At 38.6% G+C, this 22,593-nt stretch overlaps 1 protein-coding gene across 3 annotated transcripts in view; it reads right to left on the reverse strand.

The window, feature by feature from the left end:
* Nucleotides 1-425: 425 nt before the first annotated feature.
* The window catches only part of MRPS28 (mitochondrial ribosomal protein S28), a 107,223-nt gene continuing 85,055 nt past the window's right edge, over nt 426-22,593 (reverse strand). For 2 of the 3 annotated variants that reach the window (XM_039250090.1, XM_039250091.1), the window contains one exon: nt 426-730. In XM_039250090.1, coding sequence (XP_039106021.1) covers nt 565-730 — 166 coding nt within the window. In that variant the 3' untranslated portion in view covers nt 426-564. The remainder of the gene's footprint in view (nt 731-22,593) is intronic. The other variant, XM_039250092.1, reaches the window with a different exon arrangement.

Raw genomic sequence — 22,593 nt, forward strand, 5'->3', positions numbered from 1 at the left:
TACTTCTTATCTTCTTGGTAACAGCCATTTTAATAGGTGTGAGTTTAATTTGCATTTCCCTGATGGGACGTGATGTTGAGCATCTTTCTAGGCACCTGTTGGCCATCTGGATGTCTCTGGAAAAATATCCGTTCCGGTCTCCTGCCCTCCTTGCTTTATTCTGTCCTCAGCACAGATCACTGTCTAACATAGTATATTTCTATTTCTTTTCTGTTACCTCCAGTCAAAGGTAAACTCCACAAAGCAACCGATTTTGCCTAGTCTGTTTACTGCTGTTTCGAATAGTGTCATGCACAGAGCTGGCACTCAACACATATTTGTTGAATGACAGAATTTCCTAGAACAGTTTATATTTCCCCAATCAAAGGACAGAACGGGTGTAAAAAGGGAGGAGGGGAGAAACAGCTTAAGAAACTTCTAACAAATAAGAGCTATAATTATAGCTTTAGTTTATTATGTCTTCTTTCAATCATTTATTTACAATTTTCTAATTGCATTCTTGATGAATATCTGGGTTCAACAACAACAAAAAAGGGAGTGAATGCATTAAGCGACGTTTATTTCTTATTCATGATGTTCCTTTTTTGATTTGGCATCTTTACTCTCCTGGAGTCCTAAGAGAATCGCATCAGCCTCAAGTATAGTTGTATCTGTGGTGGCTCCCAGGAACCTAGATGTAAGTTCAAGATCTAATAGCCGCAGTCGGACTCTGGTTCCTTTCTGGTATTTCCTGAATAGTAAGAAAAAAAAATTCCATTAATTCTGCATATCACAACATGAACAGTTTAATTATTTTTAATGTTTTTTTTTCTTTTGAGAGAGACAGAGCACAAGTGGGGGAGGGGCAGAGACAGAGACACACGCGCGCATGCACACACACACTCACAGAATCTGAAGCAGGCTCCCGATGCGGGACTCCAATTCACGAATCAGGATCTGATCATGAAGTAGGATGCTTAACCAACTGAGCCACCCAGGTGCCCTAAACAAGTAGTTTAAAGTAAAACTCAAATTCTAATTTTAATATGGTGGCTCAAGGTAAAGAATAGGTCCTTTAAAAAATAAATACTTTATACTAGTATGTGAGAAATATTGTTTTTGACAGAAAAGTAATTTAGTTGTATCAGAATTGTACTCTTAAAGTGATGTTTAAAGATTTTATAAAGAAAATTCAAACAATTCTTGAAAATAACAGTTTAATACGTCATTCATTTTTTAAAACATTTATTTATTTATTTTGAGAGAGGGAGTGTGCACATACATGCGGGAAGGGCAGAGAGAGAGAGAGAGAGAGAGAGAGAGAGACACTCCCAAGCAGGCTCCGTGCTAACAGCGGAGAGCCTGACGTTGGGCTCAATTCCACTAACCATGAGATTGTGACCTGAGCCGAAATGAGGAGTCAGAAGTTTAATAGACTGAGCCACCCAGGTGGACCAATGTTATTCATTTCTAACATCAGAGAGTATCAAGGAGAAAAGATTTTCAGATACATTTTTTCTTCTAAAGTTAAAACCTTTTATTTTTATTTAGCGTCTTTTAATATTTATTTTTGAGAAGAGAGAGAGACAGAGTGTGAGTGGGGGAGGGGCAGAGAGAGAGGGAGACACAGAATCGAAAGCAGACTCCAGGCTCTGAGCTGTCAGCACAGAGCCCAAAGCGGGACTCAAACACGTGAACTGTGAGATCATGACCTGAGCCAAAGTTGGTAACCCACTGAGCCACTCAGGTGCCTCCCAAATCTTCTTTTAAAGTAAAGAATATTTTACCAAAACAAATGGAAGAAGGTCTAAATGTGAAGTACTTGGGTGTTGGGGATTGGCTGCACTATAATTAAAGTGTAATGACAGCCATGGCATGCATGATGGCTCACTTTGGTCAATAAAATCCTATTTTATAATACCAAATGAAACATATTCATTCATCTTCTTCCTTGATCAAGTGTTTTAAGGGTTTAAAATCAACATTATAAAAAGTTGCAGGAGAATGAAAATATTGCCAGTGATCCCGAAATCTTTAAAGATCTAAATATACAAGGCATACCTTGCTTCACTGTGCTTCGCTTTGAGCTTTGCAGATATTACGTTTTTTGCAGATTGAAGGTTTGTGGCGAACAAGTGTAATGCTGCCATTTTTCCAACAGTGTTTGCTGACTTTGGGTCTCTCTGTCACATTTTGGGGGTTGTAGGATAGTTCAAACTTTTTCATTATTATTACATTTGTTTCGGTGATCTGTGATTAGTGATTACAACTAGTTGAAAGCTCAGATGATGGTTAGCAGTTTTTAGCAATAAAGTATTTTTTAAATAAAGTATATGCAGTTAAAGTTTGAGTAGGGTTTCAAATCCACGGCTCCACTTATATATGGATTTCTTCTAATAAATACAGTATAGTACTATAAATGTATTTTCTCTTCCTTAGTATTTTCAATAACATTTTCTTTTCTCTAGCTTACTTTATTGTAAGAATACAGTATATAATACACATAATATATAAAATACATGTTTTTTTTTTAAATATTTTTATTTATTTCTAGGAGAGAGAGAGAGACAGCGTGAGCAGGGGAGGGTCAGAGAGAGAGGGAGACACAGACTCCGAAATAGGCTCCAGGCTCTGAGCTGGCAGTCAGCACAGAGCCCGACGCGGGGTTCAAACCCACGAACCGCGAGATCATGACCTAAGCGAAAGTCGGACGCTTAACCGACTAAGCCACCCAGGAGCCCCTTAAAATACATGTTAATTGACTGTTTATATTATTGGTAAGGCTTCCAGTCAACAATAAGCTAGTTTTTAAAAAGGTTTTCCATGTTTATTTATTTATTTTTGAGGGGGAGAGGGGTAGAGAGGGAGGGAAAGAGAGAATCCGAAGCAGGCCCCACATTGTGAGTGCAGAGCCCAATGCAGGACTTGAGCTCAGTAACCTAACCATCAGATCATGACCTAAGCTGAAATTAAGAGTCGGATGCTTCACCAGCTGAGCCACCCAGATGCCCCAACAGTAGGCTCTATTAGTTTAAGTTTTGGGGGAGTCAAAATTATATGCAGATTTCTGATTGCACAGGAGTCAGTAGCCCTAGCCCCTGCATTGTTCAAGGCTGAATTGTATGTTGCTTTTTAGACCTAATGCTATTACTGCACACAAGACCAAAGTATAGTGTAAACATAACTTTTACATGCACTAGGAAACCAAAAAATTCATCTGAATTGCTTTATTGAAATATTTGCTTCATTGTGGTGGTCTGGACCCAAGCCTGTTCTATCTCTGAGGTATGCCTGCACACTAAGTATTCTCATTTTAAATTGGAATGTATACAATGGAAATGGAAAAGTAAACGGAAAGTAAAGAAACAAAGTTCTCCAAAAAAAGTCACTGAAAAATGATTTTTGTGGACCATATAATGAATAGTCTCCACACAATGTTTAACTAGGTATTCTGAAGGGATTTATAAATGGTCTATCAAATAAATATGAAGGCCATTTGGTTTTAAAAATCTCATTTTTCTTTCTGTTAATAGAAGTAAATATTCTTTTGTAAAACTGTGTCAAATAATTAAGTCAGTCATATTTTCTAGTCCTTCTAAATGTCTATTTACATGTATGAATACATGAGTGTATATCTGATAGCACAGATCTTAGTTTCTGTCTTTGTTTAAAAAAAATTAAAGAGATATACTAAAATATTAATTGAGGCATAACTTTTAATCTTAGAAAACAGCAATTATAGGATATATTCTATGTGAATATCCCCTGAGAAAATAAGGTCAGTGCATAGGCAAGGTGATGCTGAACTTTATTTTCTATATTACTTGGAGTTGTAACCTATGTTCTAACAGATTCTTTCATTTGTCCTCACAGCATGACTCACAGTGATCCAGTCAGCATTGATTCATGATTACCCCTCCTCCCCTTTGTTCCTGCAACATCCAATTAGGAACTTTAGTTCATTTTTTAACGCAGATATTTCTTGATCTTAACCCTACAAGTCTCATTATCCCTTAGTTGAAGCTTGAGGTCTAATCTTCCCAGAGCTCATGTTTTTCGCCCAGTTCTCAAGATGGCTTCCATATGATGGCCTGATGTCCATTCGCACATACTTCTATTCCTCTGTACCTTTGCTTCTATCGCTAGCATTCCTTGAACTTCTTGTCTATCCCACTGATCCTTAAGTTCCAGGTAGAACTGGATATATCAAATGCAGCTCCCGAGAGCCTTGACATTCTCCTTGTCGGAATGAAGAGTCTGTCACTGGAATTCCCGTGGAAGAAAGAGGTTTTGCAGTCATAGACTTGGATGCAGATCTGAGCCCTCCTACTTACTAGATGGGTAACCCTGGGTAACTGGCTTTCTCTGAACCATAATTTCTTCATCTACAATAAGAGAGATTCCAATCATTTTGCAGGCTTACTGCGAAGATTAAATGGGATAATATACTCAGCACATGACTGCAAATGTTAGTGTCTCTCACTTACTTGTCTTGGTTATCTGTGCAAGTCTCTGATCTCTCATTAGTCTCTATGCTCCCCCAAGATCTGGCACTGGATTTATCTCCATATCCTTCCAGTGCCAATGTAGCAGGTACTCAAATGTCTGTCAATAAATTAACTTGACACTTGCTGATAAAAGCCACAGGGTCACAGATTATCTAGAATTTCTATTTTCTTGGCTTTAGCAGCTGTGTGGACTGGTACATTTACTTAACTTCTCTGAAATTTGCTTGGCATCGTGCCTAGCATATAGTGGTTAATAAATGTTGGTTTTCTTCTTCCATTGTTCATTGTTGGTTTTTTTTTTTAACTTATTTTTAGGAGCATTACTAATAGGTGGACTATGAACCTATCATGAGGAGAGGAACACTGACTTTTTATAAGAAGAGTTGAACATGTCACAAGCACCAGGGGCACCAATTCTGGGCGTCACCACAGTGGAGAGGAAGCTCTCAGTTTAAGTGGTTCTGTGTCATGTTGATGGTAAAAATCTCCAAACATAAAACATAAAAACAAGAACACTGTGAGTGTCCAGCATGCTTGGTAATTTATGGAATGCAGAAGTTTGTCTACATTTTTAGGTGCATTAGCCTTTAATGATATGAAAGCTTTGCCTTCACTTCTAAAAATTATGGAAATTCTGGGAATTATCCAGTGAGATGATAATAGAGATGAAAAGCAAAGTGCAGGCCTTTATGTGCTGAAATAAGAATTACTGAAATATACACACTGTGCACTACAGAAAACAAACAAAAACGCCTTTAAAAGATTCTCTTCTGCTATCTAGAAATAGCTGTTTCTATTTTTATGGTACTCAATTTGTATTTAGTATTACAGTTCTTCACAGGTAAGCATTAACTTCTCTATGAGACTGTAAGATCCTTAAGGGCAGGTATTTCATATCTGCCTCCCACAGCCCCATGAATACATTTCACATAACGCAGCCTTTTGAACAGTAGTTTCCACACTTCCCAGTATATCAAAAACACCTGGAGTACCAGTTAAAAATGTAAATAGAGGGACACAAGCCTGAAAGTGAGCTGGCAAATCTGAGGGAGCACTTAGGACTTTACCTTTTTAGCAAGCTTCTGAGGTGATTCTGCTTCAGGCTTCTCTGGTCACCACTTGAGAAAAGCTGGCGTAGGATTATGTTTATTATATATAATCAAGTGCAGGAAGACAGGACAGTCTACATAAATACAACAGGCCAGGAAAATGAGGATCTCTGAAAAACTCTGGCCACCATTAACAAGTCTCAAGAGTAACAGATGTTTTCCATAAGTGATGACAGAGTCTTGTAGGGTGAGTAATTTAGATAGACCAAAAAGGAAAAAAAAAAGTCAGGAATATATAATATGGAGAGATGCCCGAAAAACAGTTCCTTGAACAAAGCCCACTGACGGCCTGGAGTGGGGATTCCTCACCCACACTGTCTGTTCTGGGAGATCCAGGCTGTGTAAGGGTCAGCATACTTCTCCGTCAGGAAGAGCAGCCATACAATTAATATGGACTTGATCCTTGCTTTAACTTCGAAACCCTTTATTAAGGGGGAGGTGGGGAACACTGTATTTCTGAGAACTCCATTTCTTCCACTGTAATTCGAGGTGAACATTCACTATTGTAATATCACTTTTACTACTTAGTTTTCCCATTTGGGTTTCCATTGTTCAACATAACAAGATTTAAAATGAATATGCCAATGAGAAAGAATGAAATCTGGCCATGTGGAGCAACATGGATGGACCTTGAGGGTGTTATGCTTAGCAAAATAAGTCAGGCAGAGAAGGACAAATATCATATGTTCGCATGTATAGGAGGATTAGGAGGAACTTAATGGAGGACCATGGGGGAGAAGAAGGGGGGAAATGGTGGGGCAGGGGGAGAGAGGCAATCCATGAGAGACTCTTGAATGCTGAGAACTGAGGACTCATGGGTGTGGGGCGGGGGAGGGGAGAGATGGGCATGGAGTAGGGCACTTGTGGGGATGAGCACTGGGTGTTATATGGAAACCAACTTGACAATAAACTATTTGTAAATTTAAAAAAATTAAAAAACAAACAAAAAAGTTAAAGAAAAAAAAATAAAATGAATATGCCAGTAAATTCTCTGCCCAGATTGTTTATGCAGCCCTTAACTGATCACTTTATTCATAGATTTTGGCCTAAGGATAAAAATCCAGAAAAGGCAATGTAGTGATTGAGAGCGTGGGCTCACATGTGTGTGCACAGTTCCATCATTTATAAACATGCAACCCTGAGCTACTTTATCTCTATTTCAGCATCCTCATTTATAAAATGGGAATCATAGTACCTATGTCCTAGGTTCCTGTGAGCATGAAATAAATGAAAACATTCCAAGCCCTTATAAATGCTCAATAAATATTAGCTATCATCATCAATCACCACCATCACCACCATCATCACCATCATCAAAATAAACCCAATGAAAACTGATACTCTATGTGGGAGTGATGCAGAATGTAAGAGCACTTTCAGTTCTAATTCACAGTTATAACTGAAGCAATACAAAAGATTCCTGTAGAAGGAAATTTGGAGGCGGGTTTCTTTCAGTATTTGCTTTGATTCAAATCCTACTTATTTTAATGGTATAAGCACTCTTTTCTTCAAATACAACATAACTGTTCTACAAAAATGGAAACCATTTCTTTTGAAATGAATGTTGAATTTCCAATGAGGATGTGAGGCAAAATAGCTCTGAACAAAGCAAGTAAAATTCAGAGAACTGCACAATGAATGGTCCACATTTCCCAGCACTGACCACAACATACACACATATACATTCAGTCACAAAAGGGTCACAGTGATTTATGTACTGTCGTAGTCTTTTCAGCAGTGGCTCAGGACAACAGAGGGGCAGGGAGAGGTGTTTTCACTTCACCTATCTCCTATCACTCTGGCTTCATTAACTTTTGGTGGAGCTAAGCCTTTTAGGAATCTACTTGTATTTTTAGCAGATACCATTTCTTAGAAAGGGAAGATAACAATTTCTGTAGATTCTTTATTTGTTCTTCCAATAAGCAATTTTTAGCTTCATTTAAAATTCAATAATAGCCTTAACTTCTAACCTAATAAATTAACCCATTTCATGATTTTATAAACCTGAGTCTGTCTCTTTTGTCTTCTTTTTATAATGGGGTTTTATTATTCTTTTATTTATCTAGTTTTTCCTTAGTCCTTTGATTGTATCTATGGACTCTTCTAAAAATTGCACACATACCCATAAACAAAATTTTGCTCCAGTGTGAAAGCGGCTCACAGATTACCTGATCTGTGGCCTCAAAGTTTAAGCAGTCCTACTCTAGATTTTAAGTCTGTTTTTCTTTCTTGTGTCAGAAGAAATGGGCTCACAGCCCTGTGATAATAACTTCTGTTGTTTTATTTCCAATATATTTCTTAGGGAAACCCAGGGCCTCACTGAACAAGCTTATTGAGCTGATGCTCAAAGCCATACGGACTATTTTCTAATGGATATAAAAGTTCACAATAACTGTAAAGAAAATATTTTTCTTTTATTATCCTTGGTCACATAGTTAAGTCTACCCTATTGGGAATGAGTAAGGGCAGGTGTTAAAAGAAGAATTAGATCCTCAGCAGCATTATGTTTTCAATTAAAAAAAAAAAAGGAAGAAAAAGATAAATCAATAAATAATATCCAACAAAGAAACAGGCTTAAGATAATTATCTGAAGAGGCTGGATGGGCCCACTGCCTTGAATCCTGGGCCTACAATACAGCAAAGATTTTCTAATTTGTGTGGGAAATGCGGAGAGGTACAGTCAGGCTGACACTCAGTGGAGGACGGGTGGGATGCAGACATCCATGATGTGTGGGACTCGCGTGCACACACACTTGTCCTGCATCTGTGCTGGTCACTGAGGCATGTGGGAAACCTACTTATAATCCTCTAAGCCTGGAACTATATCTGCTAAAGATAAAAAGTTGTTTTCTGGGGCGCCTGGGTGGTTTAGGCAGTTGAGCATCCGACTTTCGCTTAGGTCATGATCTCGCGGTTCGTGGGTTCGAGCCGCGCGTCGGGTTCTGTGCTGACTGTCAGCTCAGAGACTGGAGCCTGTTTCAGAGTCTGTGACTCCCTCTCTCTCTGACCCTCCCCTGCTCATGCTGTCTCTCTCTCTCTCTCTCTCTCTCTCCTAGAAATAAATAAAATTTAAAAAAAAAGTTGTTTTCTTAAATAAAAGTTTAAGTATATGCTAAATTTCCAAAAATGTGATTACTGTGTAAATGAATGCAAGATTTTGGTCAGTATGTCTGTCCACTGTTTCAGAGAAATCCCATCACCACAAGCAATGCCGCCATTTTTTTTTTTTTTGGCTACATGTGGTAAGTGTATTTTCTTTATAGTTTAACCTTTGACCTAATCTTTGCCATGGTAGAAGATCAGTCCTCTCTACAGCAGCCATCTAAAATACATGATTTATATTTTTAGCTTTCAATGAAATGCACTGATAAAACTTAACTGAAATATCAATTATGCCAAAATACCACTGCCCAATGTAACTTTCTCTGATAATGGAAACACTTTAGATAAGGTTTGAGCACTTGAAATACGGCTAGTGTAACTGAGGAACTGAACTTTTAAATTACATTTAATAAATTTAAATTCAAATTTAAAAAGCCACATCACTGCACAGCTCTAGAGAATGTCAATAAAATTTGACAATAAAAATAGTAAGCATACTTGTGCCACAATATATAAATATACTCTGTGACAGAAAAGCTACTCCTGCAGGAAAAATAGTACTTAGAAATAATTTTGTTATAAGAAATAACTACCGTACTTAGAGCCAGCAATAAAAAACAGTCAGATACATGTTTGCCATTACTAACCCCTCAAACATTTCTTTGCTTTCTGTTAATCAAATCTATATGTGACATGTACGAGACACAGGGCAACTGAATTGTCTTCTCAGCTATTTTGAGGTTATAATTAAGATCTTCATAAAGATAGCTTCCTTCATATTACAGACATAAAGTTAAGATACATAAAAGTAAATTCACTTGCCTAATGCCAAAAAGTGGTAAAAAAAGGATTCACAGATTTTCTTCCCTCTTCCTTTTCTCAAGTTCTCAAATACCTGTGACTTCTGGAAAGAACTATAAACTTAAATCCCTTTAAGGGTGGTAAGAATTTACCACTTCATATAATCTTATAATGTCTTCCCTTTTAAATAAAATTTAGGCCACAGTGTAGTCATCCAACTCGTTACTTTAGCTGCTCCCCCTTCAGAAAAATGATTGCTTTCAGTGGTAACAAAGAATAATATCAGAAAAAAATCTCCATGGCTTCAAGCAATTTTGTCTATTTTTTTTAATTAGGAAAAACATCCCAGATATTAGTTTTTCAGAAATCTTCTATTTTATATTAAAACCACTGAATACTGCTGTCTTGAAAGGCAAATAGGATGTCTCCAATGAGCACATTCAAAATAAAAATAGCCTGTGTTTTTACTGCTTGGTGTGTTTCTTTCTTTTAACTTCAAGTGCTTGCCTCTGACTGATCTTTGTGAACTCCAGCCTAAATGGATTCAATCCCAGCCTTCACCGTGACTGCTCTCTTCCACTAGGCGCTTTCTCAGACCATATGCTGCAGTAAATGAGCCCGCATGGCTGAGCTGTTTAGGAAAAGGGCAATTAAATCTGGTTTTGCATTTCTTTATTAAGGGCACGGTTTAAAGACTTTCCTTTGGAGAGGTTTTTGACATTCTTTCCACAGACATTCTTTAACATCTGTCAGTGCATGCTAGTGATGGTTCTCATAGACTTAAAATAGAGAGCGAATCCTCTGCCTCGTTCTTTGATACAAATATATTAATAATACAAAGCTGACAAATATAAGGTTTGGATTAAACCTCAGTATCTAAAGAGAATACTGTGAGGAATTCTGACTTTGCTAGTCAATGTAGCTGTCTTGCTGTAATCATAATTCTCAGAGGTTTTAAAAATGGTTCTTTTGAAATCATTAGACATCTACGTTTTTATCCCAATGAGTTAAAATAGTTTAGAACTTTTTCTGATTTTCTTATAATTCTTTACCTAAAGCTTTAAGACCTTAGAAGTAATTTTTTCTTTTCCTTTTTGAAGAGAAAAAGTTCAAATATTTCTATTGGTTCAGTTGACTACTATATGGTTTTTTAAAGTTTATTTATTTTGAGAGAAAGAGGGCATGTGTGGGCAGGGAGGGTGCAGACAGAGAAAGAGAGAGAGAATCCCAAGCAGTCTGTGCTGTCAGCGTGCGGCCCCACATGGGGCTCAATCCTACCAACAGTAAGATCATGACCTGAGCTGAAAATCAAGAGATGGACGCCTAACTGACTGAGCCACCCACGAGCCCCTGATTTCTTCTAATTTATACAAATGTTCACAGTAATGCTGATCTGTATGTGGAGTCATGTGAGTAAGAGAGCACGTGTGGGAATGTATACTTTGTTGTTCAAATGAACTGTCTGGACATCAAATTTCCTCATCTTTATAAAGTACACTGGTGGGGGGTGTGCCTGGGTGGCTATTCGGTTGGGCATCTGACTTTGGCTCAGGTCATGATCTTGCCATCTGTGGGTTTGAGCCCGTCAGGTTCTGTGTTGACAGCTCACAGCCTGGAGCCTATGTCTCAGACTCTGTGTCTCCCCCTCTCTCTGCCCCTCCCCTGCTCACACTCTGTCTCTCTCTCTCTCAAAAATAAATAAAGATTTTTTAAAAAGCACAGCGTTAGAACAGATAGAAGGTGTTTTACTCTATGATTTAGTTCTACTTTTATACAATGTTAAGTATTTGAAATCGAATATAATGTAGAATGATATGGAGTGCAAAACTGATTAAACTTCTTGGTGTATTCTCAATTTGTCTCACTTTTTCAAAATACCACCTCCCATGTTTCACTGACCTATCCAGTCTATTGCTTCTTTCTGTTCAATCTGTCAGATGTCTTTAAAGATTTCTCACCACCATACTATCCACACTATATTACCAAGCAAAGCAACCAGGGTTAACAAAATAAAGGTAGAAAGTGTTCATAAGGTGCTACAGCTCTCCAACATTTCCACTCATTAAAATTTAAATGCAGCACAAATCTTAAGCTCTAATTTATTATCCCAGTCATTAGAAGATGTAAATAGGAAACAAACATTATTATAACCATAACTTCTGCTACCTGCATTATTACCAAAAGTCCGTTGTTAAAGCAGTGGCCCTTTAACAACACAATACTACAGGGGCGCCTGGGTGGCTTAGTCGGTTAAGCGTCCGACTTTCGCCTAGGTCATGATCTCGCGGTCCGTGGGTTCGAGCCCCGCGTCGGGCTCTGTGCTGACTGCCAGCTTAGAGCCTGGAGCCTGTTTCAGAGTCTGTGACTCCCTCTCTCTCTGACCCTCCCCTGCTCACGCTGTCTCTCTCTCTCTCCTTGAAATAAATAAAATATTAAAAACAAAACAAAACAAACAACAACACAATACTACAGAGTGTGCCTATCCACTAGGCCAAAGCAAACCATGCAGATCAACTGGCAACTAGAAGGCCCCATGCAACTGAGGCAGGAAGCAATGGACGCTGTTCGTAATACCTGCATTCCCTCAAGTTGCAATCCTCCTAGACAAGCATTTAAACTTTTTTCTGTAATTCTTTTTTTTTTTTTAATGTTTATTTTTGAACTAGAGGCAGTATAAGTGGGGAAGGGACAGAGAGAAAGAGACAGAAGATCCAAAATGGGCTCTATCTGACAGCATGGAGCCCGATGTGGGGCTCAAACTGATAAACTGTGAGATCATGACCTGAGCCGAAGTCAGATACTTAACTGACTGAGCCACCCAGGTGCCCCTCTTCTGTAATTGTAATATAAATGTATGATTTTATTTTTCCCTTAAGCCAGGTTCTTTTTAACCTCTACCCTGCCAGTTAGTATTCTGTGTTACCACAAACAGAAGTTGTGTCTCTTGTTCAAGCACTGATCTATTTTATGAAATGTGAAGATAAGACATTTTTAAAAAATGAAACATTTTTAAATGTATAATAACTTCACTTCTTAATAATGTAGAATATATATATATGCATATAATATAATATATTACATGTAGAATCAGTAACGACAGAATCTTTTCTCAGAGCTGCAATATTAAGGTGTATCAAGGTATGACATACCTGAGATGTGCTGATGACTGACTCTGGGACCAAACTTGGAGCCAGTGTTATGGCATCTAAACAAATAGGGATACATTTTGTGGCATACAATTCTTAAGAAAATATATAAATTTTATTGTCAGAGAAAAGTTTTGTCAGTGCAGAACAGAGGACGGAGTATGGACTTTAAAGAATTATAGATTTGAGGGGCGCCTGGGTGGCTTAGTCGGTTAAGCGTCCGACTTTCGCTTAGGTCATGATCTCGCGGTTCGTGGGTTCGAGCCCCGCGTCGGGCTCTGTGCTGACTGCCAGCTCAGAGCCTGGAGCCTGTTTCAGCCTGTGACTCCCTCTCTCTCTGACCCTCCCCTGCTCACGCTGTCTGTCTCTCTCTCTCCCCTAAAAATAAATAAAACATTAAAAAAAAAAATTTAAAAAAAAAGAATTATAGATTTGACTGTGGCTGAGTGCAAGAAACATACCCTGAATAGACTGTATATCTGTAAAAGGAGAATAATACATGCACCTGGCAAGGTTAATGTGAAACCTCACGCATTCTAAGGTGTGGACAGTGCCTGGCACATAATACCTACTCCATAAATATCAGCTATTATGAAATTCACCACATTCGTACTTACATCAAGTGCAACAAATTACTGAAAGGCTAGTAACTTGAAATGTGGTTTTATTGAAGACACTAGATTACCGTCCAAATTAATAAGTGCTGGTACTAGTAATCTTCAATGTATATAAAAGAAACCAAAGGAAAACAAAACTCATTGAAAACATTCTTTTGAGTTTGAATTTGGAGCTGAATTTGGAGGGAGGGGGCTCATAAAATCCAGAAATTACTTTACAACTTCTAGGGACAGATTTGGTGACTCTACAGGAGTCAGAACTGGGAGGAATAACAGTCACTTACGGACACTTTGCACAAAGGCTTTCTTTTTCTTCTCTTTTCTTGAAAACAGAGATGCCAGGGGGCCAACCCAGACCTACTCCATCAAAATCAATGGGATGGACCTGGCGATTGATACATATTTAGGGAAAAGCTCCTCAAACGAATCTGGTCCCCTGACCCTGTTCAAAGAGCGCTAGTTAATGTGTTCATAAGTTATAGTCTCTGAGTCTTTGTCTCAATCAATTTCCAAATTAATGGTTCAGGGTAGTTTCTGGGCTAAGGTGAATCTTGCCCAATTCAAGCTTTAATTTCCTAACAAGTGCATGCAGTACAGACATTATGTAGAAGGTCAAAATTAGACCTGCATTTTAAATATCAAGTATGAAACAAAAAAGATGTTTTTCCATTATGAATACTTAATAAATGAGTATGTATTTTCATCTAAACAAAGGGCTGACTCATTTTACGTTGCTTATGTAAGATTTACTGCAGTTAAGGATGTATTTTCATGACCAAAAGATTTTCAGGATCACTTTCACAGTGCTTGAAAACCTAACACTTCAGCATATACAACACGAGTCATATTTAGCTTGAAAATTACCTTAGGCAGATGTTATCTCCTGATCACCTCAGCTCTAAAATGTTCTTGATTATTTCCTCCAGTGAGAACCTGTCTCCAGATTCTGAATTCCCTGCACTTTTGACTACATTAAGAGAACAGAAGATTTGTACCAACCCATTTTCAGAGTTTCCTTTTTTCTTTTAATATTGTTTTGATCTCTCTAAATTAGTTATTTTTTATTTATTTTTTATTTTTTTAAAAAATTTTTTTTAATGTTTTTATTTATTTCTAGGAGAGAGAGAGAGACAGCGTGAGCAGGGGAGGGTCAGAGAGAGAGGGAGTCATAGACTGAAACAGGCTCCAGGCTCTGAGCTGGCAGTCAGCACAGAGCCCGACGCGGGGCTCGAACCCACGAACCGCGAGATCATGACCTAAGCGAAAGTCGGACGCTCAACCGACTAAGCCACCCAGGCGCCCCTAAATTAGTTATTTTTTAAATAAGCGTCGTTAAATTTTCAACAAACACCTACTCAACATCTGCATGAGGTAAGGGGATACCAATAAGAGATAGAGACTCTCTCTCGCCCTCTCCCAACCCACAGAGGCAAAAATGTAGTGAAGAGCCTTAGGCCACCAATCCCTTTGGTGGGCCACAGAGCGACTTTAGCAGGTTGGTCCTCATTTCTGTGCCCTTTCAACAAGAGATGAGACTATCAGATATTTTTTGGAAAGGCAAACACTTAAGAAATTGTTACTGCACTAGCTTATGCAGCCAGGCAAGGGTCAGAGAGGAAAATGTTTCATAAAAGAATCAGACCTGGGGCGCCTGGGTGGCTTAGTCAGTTAAGTGTCCGACTTTCGCTTAGGTCATGATCTCGCGGTTCGTGGGTTCGAGCCCCGCGTCGGGCTCTGTGCTGACTGCCAGCTCAGAGCCTGAAGCCTGTTTCAGTCTGTGACTCCCTCTCTCTCTGACCCTCCCCTGCTCACGCTGTCTCTCTCACTCTCTCCTAGAAATAAATAAAAAACATTAAAAAAAAAAAAAGAATCAGACCCACGCTGCAGATTTCATGTAATCCAGAGTGCTGTAAACAGTCTCCAGTGTAAGCCCAGTACGAGTGGCAGTGAGGGGAGAAAATGGAAGGCGAAGGAGGGGGAGGAAGAGTAGTAGGTGTAGGAGGTGAGACCCAAAGACTTAATACTAAAGTTAGGTCTGTTTTAAAAAGACCCTTAGGGCTTAGAATATAGCTTGTGACTTGACACGTACAGGCTTTGGCTGTTATCTGCCCTTTGCACCTCCAAATCTGGGTGTATTTATTAAACACTCTACTTCATACCCTTTAATTAAAAACTGAGGTCACAGAAGCTTAGAGAAGTTCTGTGAAATTAAAAAGAAAAAAGAAAACTAGTTTAAAGGCATTTCGCGTTATAAGGTGGTTTTAGATAAATGCAAGCTCAATAAAAGTCAACAATGTGGTTTTGCTCCCCCCAAAGTAACTGTGATTGTAGCCTGAATTAGTACAGATGTATATTCTATGTAATAAAATATATATTCCACATAATAATCCCAAACTCCTTTCACTTTTCTGACCATATTATAGGGAACTGTCATCTATCTGGGCAATACAATTATAGGGTCTTTGATAGCTGAGGTCCATCCAGAAGAAGACGGTAAAATAATGTTACACTGAATGACGAATTCAGAGAAGGAAAACATTAAGCAGGTAACAAAATTAGAAAGTAGACCATATACCTGCATGAAGAATTTGAGACTTTAATATTAAAGAGGCTACAATATCTATTTCTTGCATCTATCTTGGGTACTTCCAAAAAACAGAAATAGGAAAAATGGGTAGAAATTATAGGATGGCTAACTTAGCACATTTCAGTTTACTGTAAGGAAGAACTTCTAACAGAGTTGGCTGTAAATAGAATTGGTTGTTTTGTATGTTAATAGAGGAAATCACAGGGGATTCTTTTTTGCTTCTGGTTTAAGAAAAGCAATTTGCTGGGTGGCTCAGTCGGTTAAGCATCTGACTTCGGCTCAGGTCATGATCTCGCAGTCTGTGAGTTCAAGCTCCACGTCAAGCTCTGTGCTGACAGTTCAGAGCTTGGAGCCTGCTTCCGATTCTTTCTCTCTCTCTCTCTCAAAAATAAACATTAAAAATTTTTTTTTAAAGTAAAGCAAAACAGGATAGTGATTTAATTTTTTCCTTCACAACAAAAAGGTATTAGTGGTCCTTCGTAAGAAAATTTTAACTTCAACAAGCACTCCATTCCCCTCTAATTTTTTTTTTTTTTGACAGGAGGTAGGATTCCTCTCTCAAATATAATTTACTTGCATCTAGCTTCCCTTGCCACGTAAATGGACTTCCTAAAGCAAACGGGGTCGGGGGGAGGGAAATAAGAAGATCCTAGAGCTTTTTCACTTGCCAAGGAAAGGCGAATGAGCAGCAAAATTCTATTCAGAGAATATCACGTCATATTAACAGCTAGAGAAAGCCAGAGTTTATTGGCTTACTGACCTGATAGCTAGAACTTTGGATAACAAACAAACAGACAGTGTTTAAGAACAACCGTTTCCCAATTTATTCATTTTAGGTGAACAACTCTGTGATCGTTACGTAATGTTGGACGAGGTTATCTTTTTTTGTAAGATGGGAATCACCATAGTACCTACCTCCTAGGATTTCTGGTAAAACTGTACAAGAGAATGCAATAAAACAGAAGTCTAGTCAGGACACACCTTGACCTAACAAAGAAATAGTTCAGGTGTATAACTAGCGACTTGCTGTCACAATGAATGTGGGCCTGGCTGTAAGCAAACTGCCGTGGCAGGGGGTTCACTCCTATGGGGGATGGACAGCAGTGGACAACAAGTTTTCAAAGATGCCCTGTTCACAGAAATTGGGCTTAACTTTTGATGGATGTCAATTAGCTAATCTATTAGATATGCTGTAGCAGCTGGACTTTTGAGTAAGTGTGTTTCTAGACCCCAGAGGGCCTTTCTGTTGAGCAGGACCCATGTGACTAAGCGTACGAAACAGAGTGTGAGCCCTGAGGGGGATGGGCCTGGCACGACTCCTTGCTCTGGATCTGGGGCTCCAACCTGTCCATTTGTTCACTGGTTCATCCATTCAACAACTGTTTCTTAAAAGCACCTGGGTGGCAGGTACTGTTCCAGGTGCCGGCGTCACCCGTGTACAAGAAAGGCAGGGTTCTGTTACAGAGCTTACATTGTGGCAGGGATAAAATGACCAATAAACAAATAAACAGGCTAGATAGGAGTAAGTGCTGTATAGGGAATTAAAATAAAGTGGTATGATGGAGAGGGATGACATTAGTCTGGGTGGCGAAGGAGGGAATCTCTGGAGAAGTGATGTTTAAGTAGAGCCCTGACTGACAAAAGAGCCAGCTGTGTCAAGATGGGGCTAAGTGTTTCAGGCAGGGGCATGGTTAGTTCAAAAGCTCAGAGGGAAGACAAAGTTGGCATGACTGAAGACGCAAGAGAAAACCAGCGTGGCTGGAGAGCCCTGGGTGACGGGGAGACTGGCAGGAGCCAGAGGTCAGAGGGGAAGGCAGGAGGCAGGCCACACAGGGCTTCAGACACCCACCGTAAAGGGCTTGGGGTTTATTCTAGATGCTCATGGAAAGCCGAAATAAAAGGGAAATACGTGATCAAATTTCTCAAGATCACTCTGGCCACTCTCTGGAAAACAAATTGTAGGGACGGGGATGGAAAACTGTTGGGTGAAGAGGGCTCATGGGCGAATCCGGAACCTGTCCAGGGGCAAATGCACTGCAGTGAGACACAGGTTGGGCCGGCACACCCAAACCCCGGCGCATCCAGCCAGATCCACCTCTACTGATAACACTGCCTGTCGTGGTTAGGTCATTCGGGATCACAGTTGAGCTGAGCGGATGCTTTAACACACTGCTTGTATGCTTCTTAGTTTAACAAGCAATTCAGGCAGCTGCAGAACCACTATTTCCTATCATGAAGGAAGGCAAACTGACTTCGCAACAGAGTCGGATCCTTATGAAGACAGACTGCTGCTGACAATTTTCAAAGCCGTGAGGTGAGATCTGGGGATGCAGGGCTTTTACAATTTCCTAAAGCACTATTTACTCCTGCATTTACTTGCTTACATATGTGTGTATTGGGCTGCTTGGGCTGCTACAACAAATCGCCACAGGCTGAGTGTCCTAAACATCGGAAATTTATTTTCTCATGCTTCTAGAAGCTAGAAGTCCAAGACTGAGGTTCTCAATAACTTGGCTTCTGGAAGAGACTGTGCTTCCTGCTCACAGACTGCGGTCTTCTCACTATGTCCTCACATGGCCCTTCCTCAGTGCGTACAAGGCAGGGAGTGCTCTCCAGTCTCGTCCTGCGTTTACAAGGCCCCCAATCCCACTGGGTTAGGATTCCACCCTTATGACCTCACTTACCTTTTATTACCTCCTTATACGCCCTATCCCCAACTGTGGTCACATTGAAGGATTAAGGCTTCAACATATAAACTTTAGAGGAACACAATTCAGTCTGTAACAATGTTATTGTCATATGAATTCCTATTTGTATGAGTACATGAAAATATGTGAAATATATCTTTGTTATAATTATGTACCACACAGATACTTAGGATGTGAATATTAAGTGTGATCTTTTTTAAAAAAAATTCATTTTAGAGAGAGAGCACAAGCAGGGGAGAGGGGCAGAGAGAGGGAGGGAGGAAGGGACAGAGAGAAAGAGAGAGAGAGAGAAAGACAGACAGACAGACAGAGAATCTTAAGCAGGATCCATCTCCAAGCTGAGTGCAGAGCCTGATGCAGGGCTTAATCCCACAACCCTGGGATCACAACCTGAGCCAAAATCAAGAGTTGGATGCTCAACCAACTGAACCACCCAGGTACCCCAAGAATAAGTGTGATCTTAAGGAGTTTAAAGTCTAGCAGGAGAGATAAACAACTATAATGAAATATGGAATACTATATTAGAGGTATTTATAAATGCAAATAGTTTTATTAGGGAAGAAATGTCAGGGAACCCTAGGGAGCAGAAGTGACACTTATGTTAAATTTTATAGAGGAAGTGGAGATTCACCACTGAGGCAGACAAGAGAATCCAGACCTCAAATCCCAATTTCTATGGAACAGGGCTTCCCCTGACTACCCCAGCTTAAAGATACATATCTTTTTGACTGAGTTTCAAGAATAATTATTATTTACATAGTTCATTTTGCCATTAAAGAAACAGTGCTCTGAGATATGACTTCTACTACTGTCTTGAACTACTATTTTAAGTCTTCCGTTATCAACAACTTAGAATGAGTGCAGCCTTGTTTTCTAACTAAAATGTGGGTTTCTTCAGAGTAAGGATCCTAACTGATGAATCCTTCAACCGAACAGGAGCCTAGTAAGTGAATGTTGCTTTGATTTGATGAGACTAAAGGATACAGAAGAGCTTAAATGTGAGAACCAGGAGCTTTCTAATCAATCAGGTTCTGACTCCTCATAATGAAGAGAATATTACTGGTTAATTTCTCTGGGTCTCACTTTTTGCTGTCAAAACAGAGAGCTGACTAGATACCTCTGGGTCTCACAAGCTCCAAACCTCCATGAACACACTGGTTCAGTATCTTACTCAACAACCCCATCTAATGAGGGGTGATCACAAAGGTTTCTGCCTCTACTACTCTTGATAGTCTCCTTTCTTGTTCAGACTTTATATAAGCAGCTAAAAGGCCATAAAGGTTCGTTCAGCATTATATTTAACATAAAATGGGGGGGGGGGGAGAAACAACTAAAGAGAATTCAATGACCAATCCTTAAAGTTCAAATTTTAACCTGAAAATACAGTAAAAATCTCCGTTAACATCTAGCACAGCATAGCTAACTGTTCCACTTTGAGGAAACTATGGAAGACAAGGATGCGTAACACCTGCAAGCAAATTTAAAAGTACTCACTTCTGCTTTCTAGTGATTAGGCTTAAACATATGGCTTAAACATTTCACAATATAGTATTTATACGTAAACAAAAGAGACTCCAAGTGTAAACGAGGAGATTGCTAAACATAAAACATGTAAGTTTTGCACTTTCTATTTCATAACAAAACCTTATCCTAACTGAACAAGTGGGCTAAGAAGAAGCAACTCAACTGAAAAGATATTTTCTCCAACAATTCTGAAATAGACCAGTTTAGTAATTGTAAAAAGGAAAGAAATTTTTAAAAAGCAGTTCCATCTGAAAAGTGGTTACAATTCTAACTTTACAGTCACCAACTCTTTTGTTAGATCACATTAAATAAACTGGTTGTTAAAAGCTAGTGCTTGCATAAAGTAATTCTGGTGTCCAAGTATGGGACAGGCTCCATGACCACAAAACTATGCCAGCTCTACCTTTTAAATAGAGTTTGCCAAGATGAGCGTGTTATTAGCCAGGGTTGGCTGAAACAATCCCCTGCCCACAAAGCTACTTTAATGTACTGTCTCTATTGAAAATCCCAGCAATCCAACAATACATGACGATACTTTCCCATCACTGCAGCAATTCCCACCACAGGCAACACTTTGTCTCCAACAAAGAAGGCTCACATTCTATGTCCGCAAAACCCCCAATCCTGACTAGTACTGTATGGCTGCCAAGAGGAACATCTGTGTGCTCAACAGTACACAAAACTGGCTCTTTTCTCCCCTGTTTTCTTCTTTTTTATTTCCTAGACAATAAACTGTGTGATTGCTTGGTAAGGAAATTGTCTTTCATTCCTTTCCTCTTCCCTTTTATTTATTTGTTTGTTTGTTTGTTTAACATGACAGTCAAACAACTACATCTGCCATCTATTATTAGTTTTGGTCCAAATCCTGAATACATAGTAAAGTTATTTTCTGATTTCATTTGAGCTTAGACTTGTGGTCATCTGCAGATTGCAGACTTGAACGATGAGACCCCTAATAAAAAGGAGCTATCCAATTCTGAGAATATTCTAGAACTTTATTTATATTTAGAAAGTCATAAGCCTGAATAAATACTAAAAAATGGCAATTTACTCTCAAGAACAAAATCTTGTAAGCTACACCTGCCCTGTAGAAATGTATAATGTAAGCTCTAAGTTCCATAAGAATATTGCATTTTCGGATCTTATGCCGAGAAAGACTTTTCTGTGATGTTCACCATTATCTCAAATAAATATTTGGGATTAAAGAAAAAAAATAAGGCATACCACAGAGACAAATGGACAAAAAATATAACTAAGAATTTACCAGAGTAAATCACATGTTAGGCCCATAACTTCTATCTGCTCTCTAAACAAAAGGGAAAAAGTGCTCAATTTTTAAATGATTAAATAGATGCAAATTAAATCTAAGTACTTTTGTTATCAGTATGATTAATATTTAAAAAAAGAATACCTATGCTGCAAAGAACAGACTAGTTGGGATTTTAAAGTAGTACAACCTTTCTAGAGAGCAATTTGGTAATATGAATGTTTACAACAACTGGCCCAGCAATTTTACTTTTAAGACTTTATCCAAAACAAGTGAGAAGAGATGGGCATCAAGATGTTTACTATAGCTTTATTAAAAAGAAACAATTGAGAAACAGCCAAGTATCCAAAGAGGATTTGTTAAATAAATTATGATATATCTCTAGAAGAAGTACTATACAACCAAGAAAAAGTTTAAGAGACTATGTCATAAAAATATGTTCTTTGTATAGTTAATAAATGAAAATAGCAGGTTATAAAATATGAGATATGATGGCAATCCACCTTTTAAAAACATGCATGCCTAGAAAAAAATTAAAAATTAAATTAAAAATGAAAAAAATTAAAATGTAATAAAAATATTAAATTAAAATAATAGTACTGTCTCATGGTGATATGATAATAAATTTCTCCACTTTAGAACAGTTTCAGAATGAGTAAAAAATTCCTGAATGAGTGCTTCTCAAAGGATGCCAAAATTTAATTTATTAGCATTAAGGAAATAAAGGGTACTTCATTTCTTCTTAAAGATACATTATGTGTTTTCAAAACCCATTCTACTGAAAATCACATAAAATTTCACATGAAAGCTGTAGCAAGAGGCAAATAGGAAGAGGGAATCAGTACTTAAGAGACTGGGAATAGAAAAATCTTGTAGGTTTATCATTTTAAGTAGTAATAAGCAATCGCAAAAGTAGAGCTCAGAAGTTTAATGAAGATAAAAGCTTCCTGACGCCGACTTACACAGCCTGCAACACCAGGCCATGTGACACGCAGCTCTCAGCTTTAGCGGGCTGAAACATCAACGGCAGATCACTATAATTTGTGCGTGCGTGTGTGATTACGGATTCCATTAGAAACAGAATAAGTGGAAAATAATGAAGTTTTTTATTTCTTAAATCAATGACACTATAGAGTGTATTTTTACCTTCTATAGTCTGACAGTGCCTCCTTACACTATAGACTGCATTAGTAAGGAAATCACTTTCTGGTTTTATTTAAAGAAGATGAAAAGGTATTCTCTAAT

This window comes from Hyaena hyaena, unplaced genomic scaffold (assembly GCF_003009895.1).
Source record: "Hyaena hyaena isolate Hyena2069 unplaced genomic scaffold, ASM300989v1 scaffold_358, whole genome shotgun sequence".
NCBI classification, from domain to species: Eukaryota; Metazoa; Chordata; class Mammalia; order Carnivora; family Hyaenidae; genus Hyaena; species Hyaena hyaena.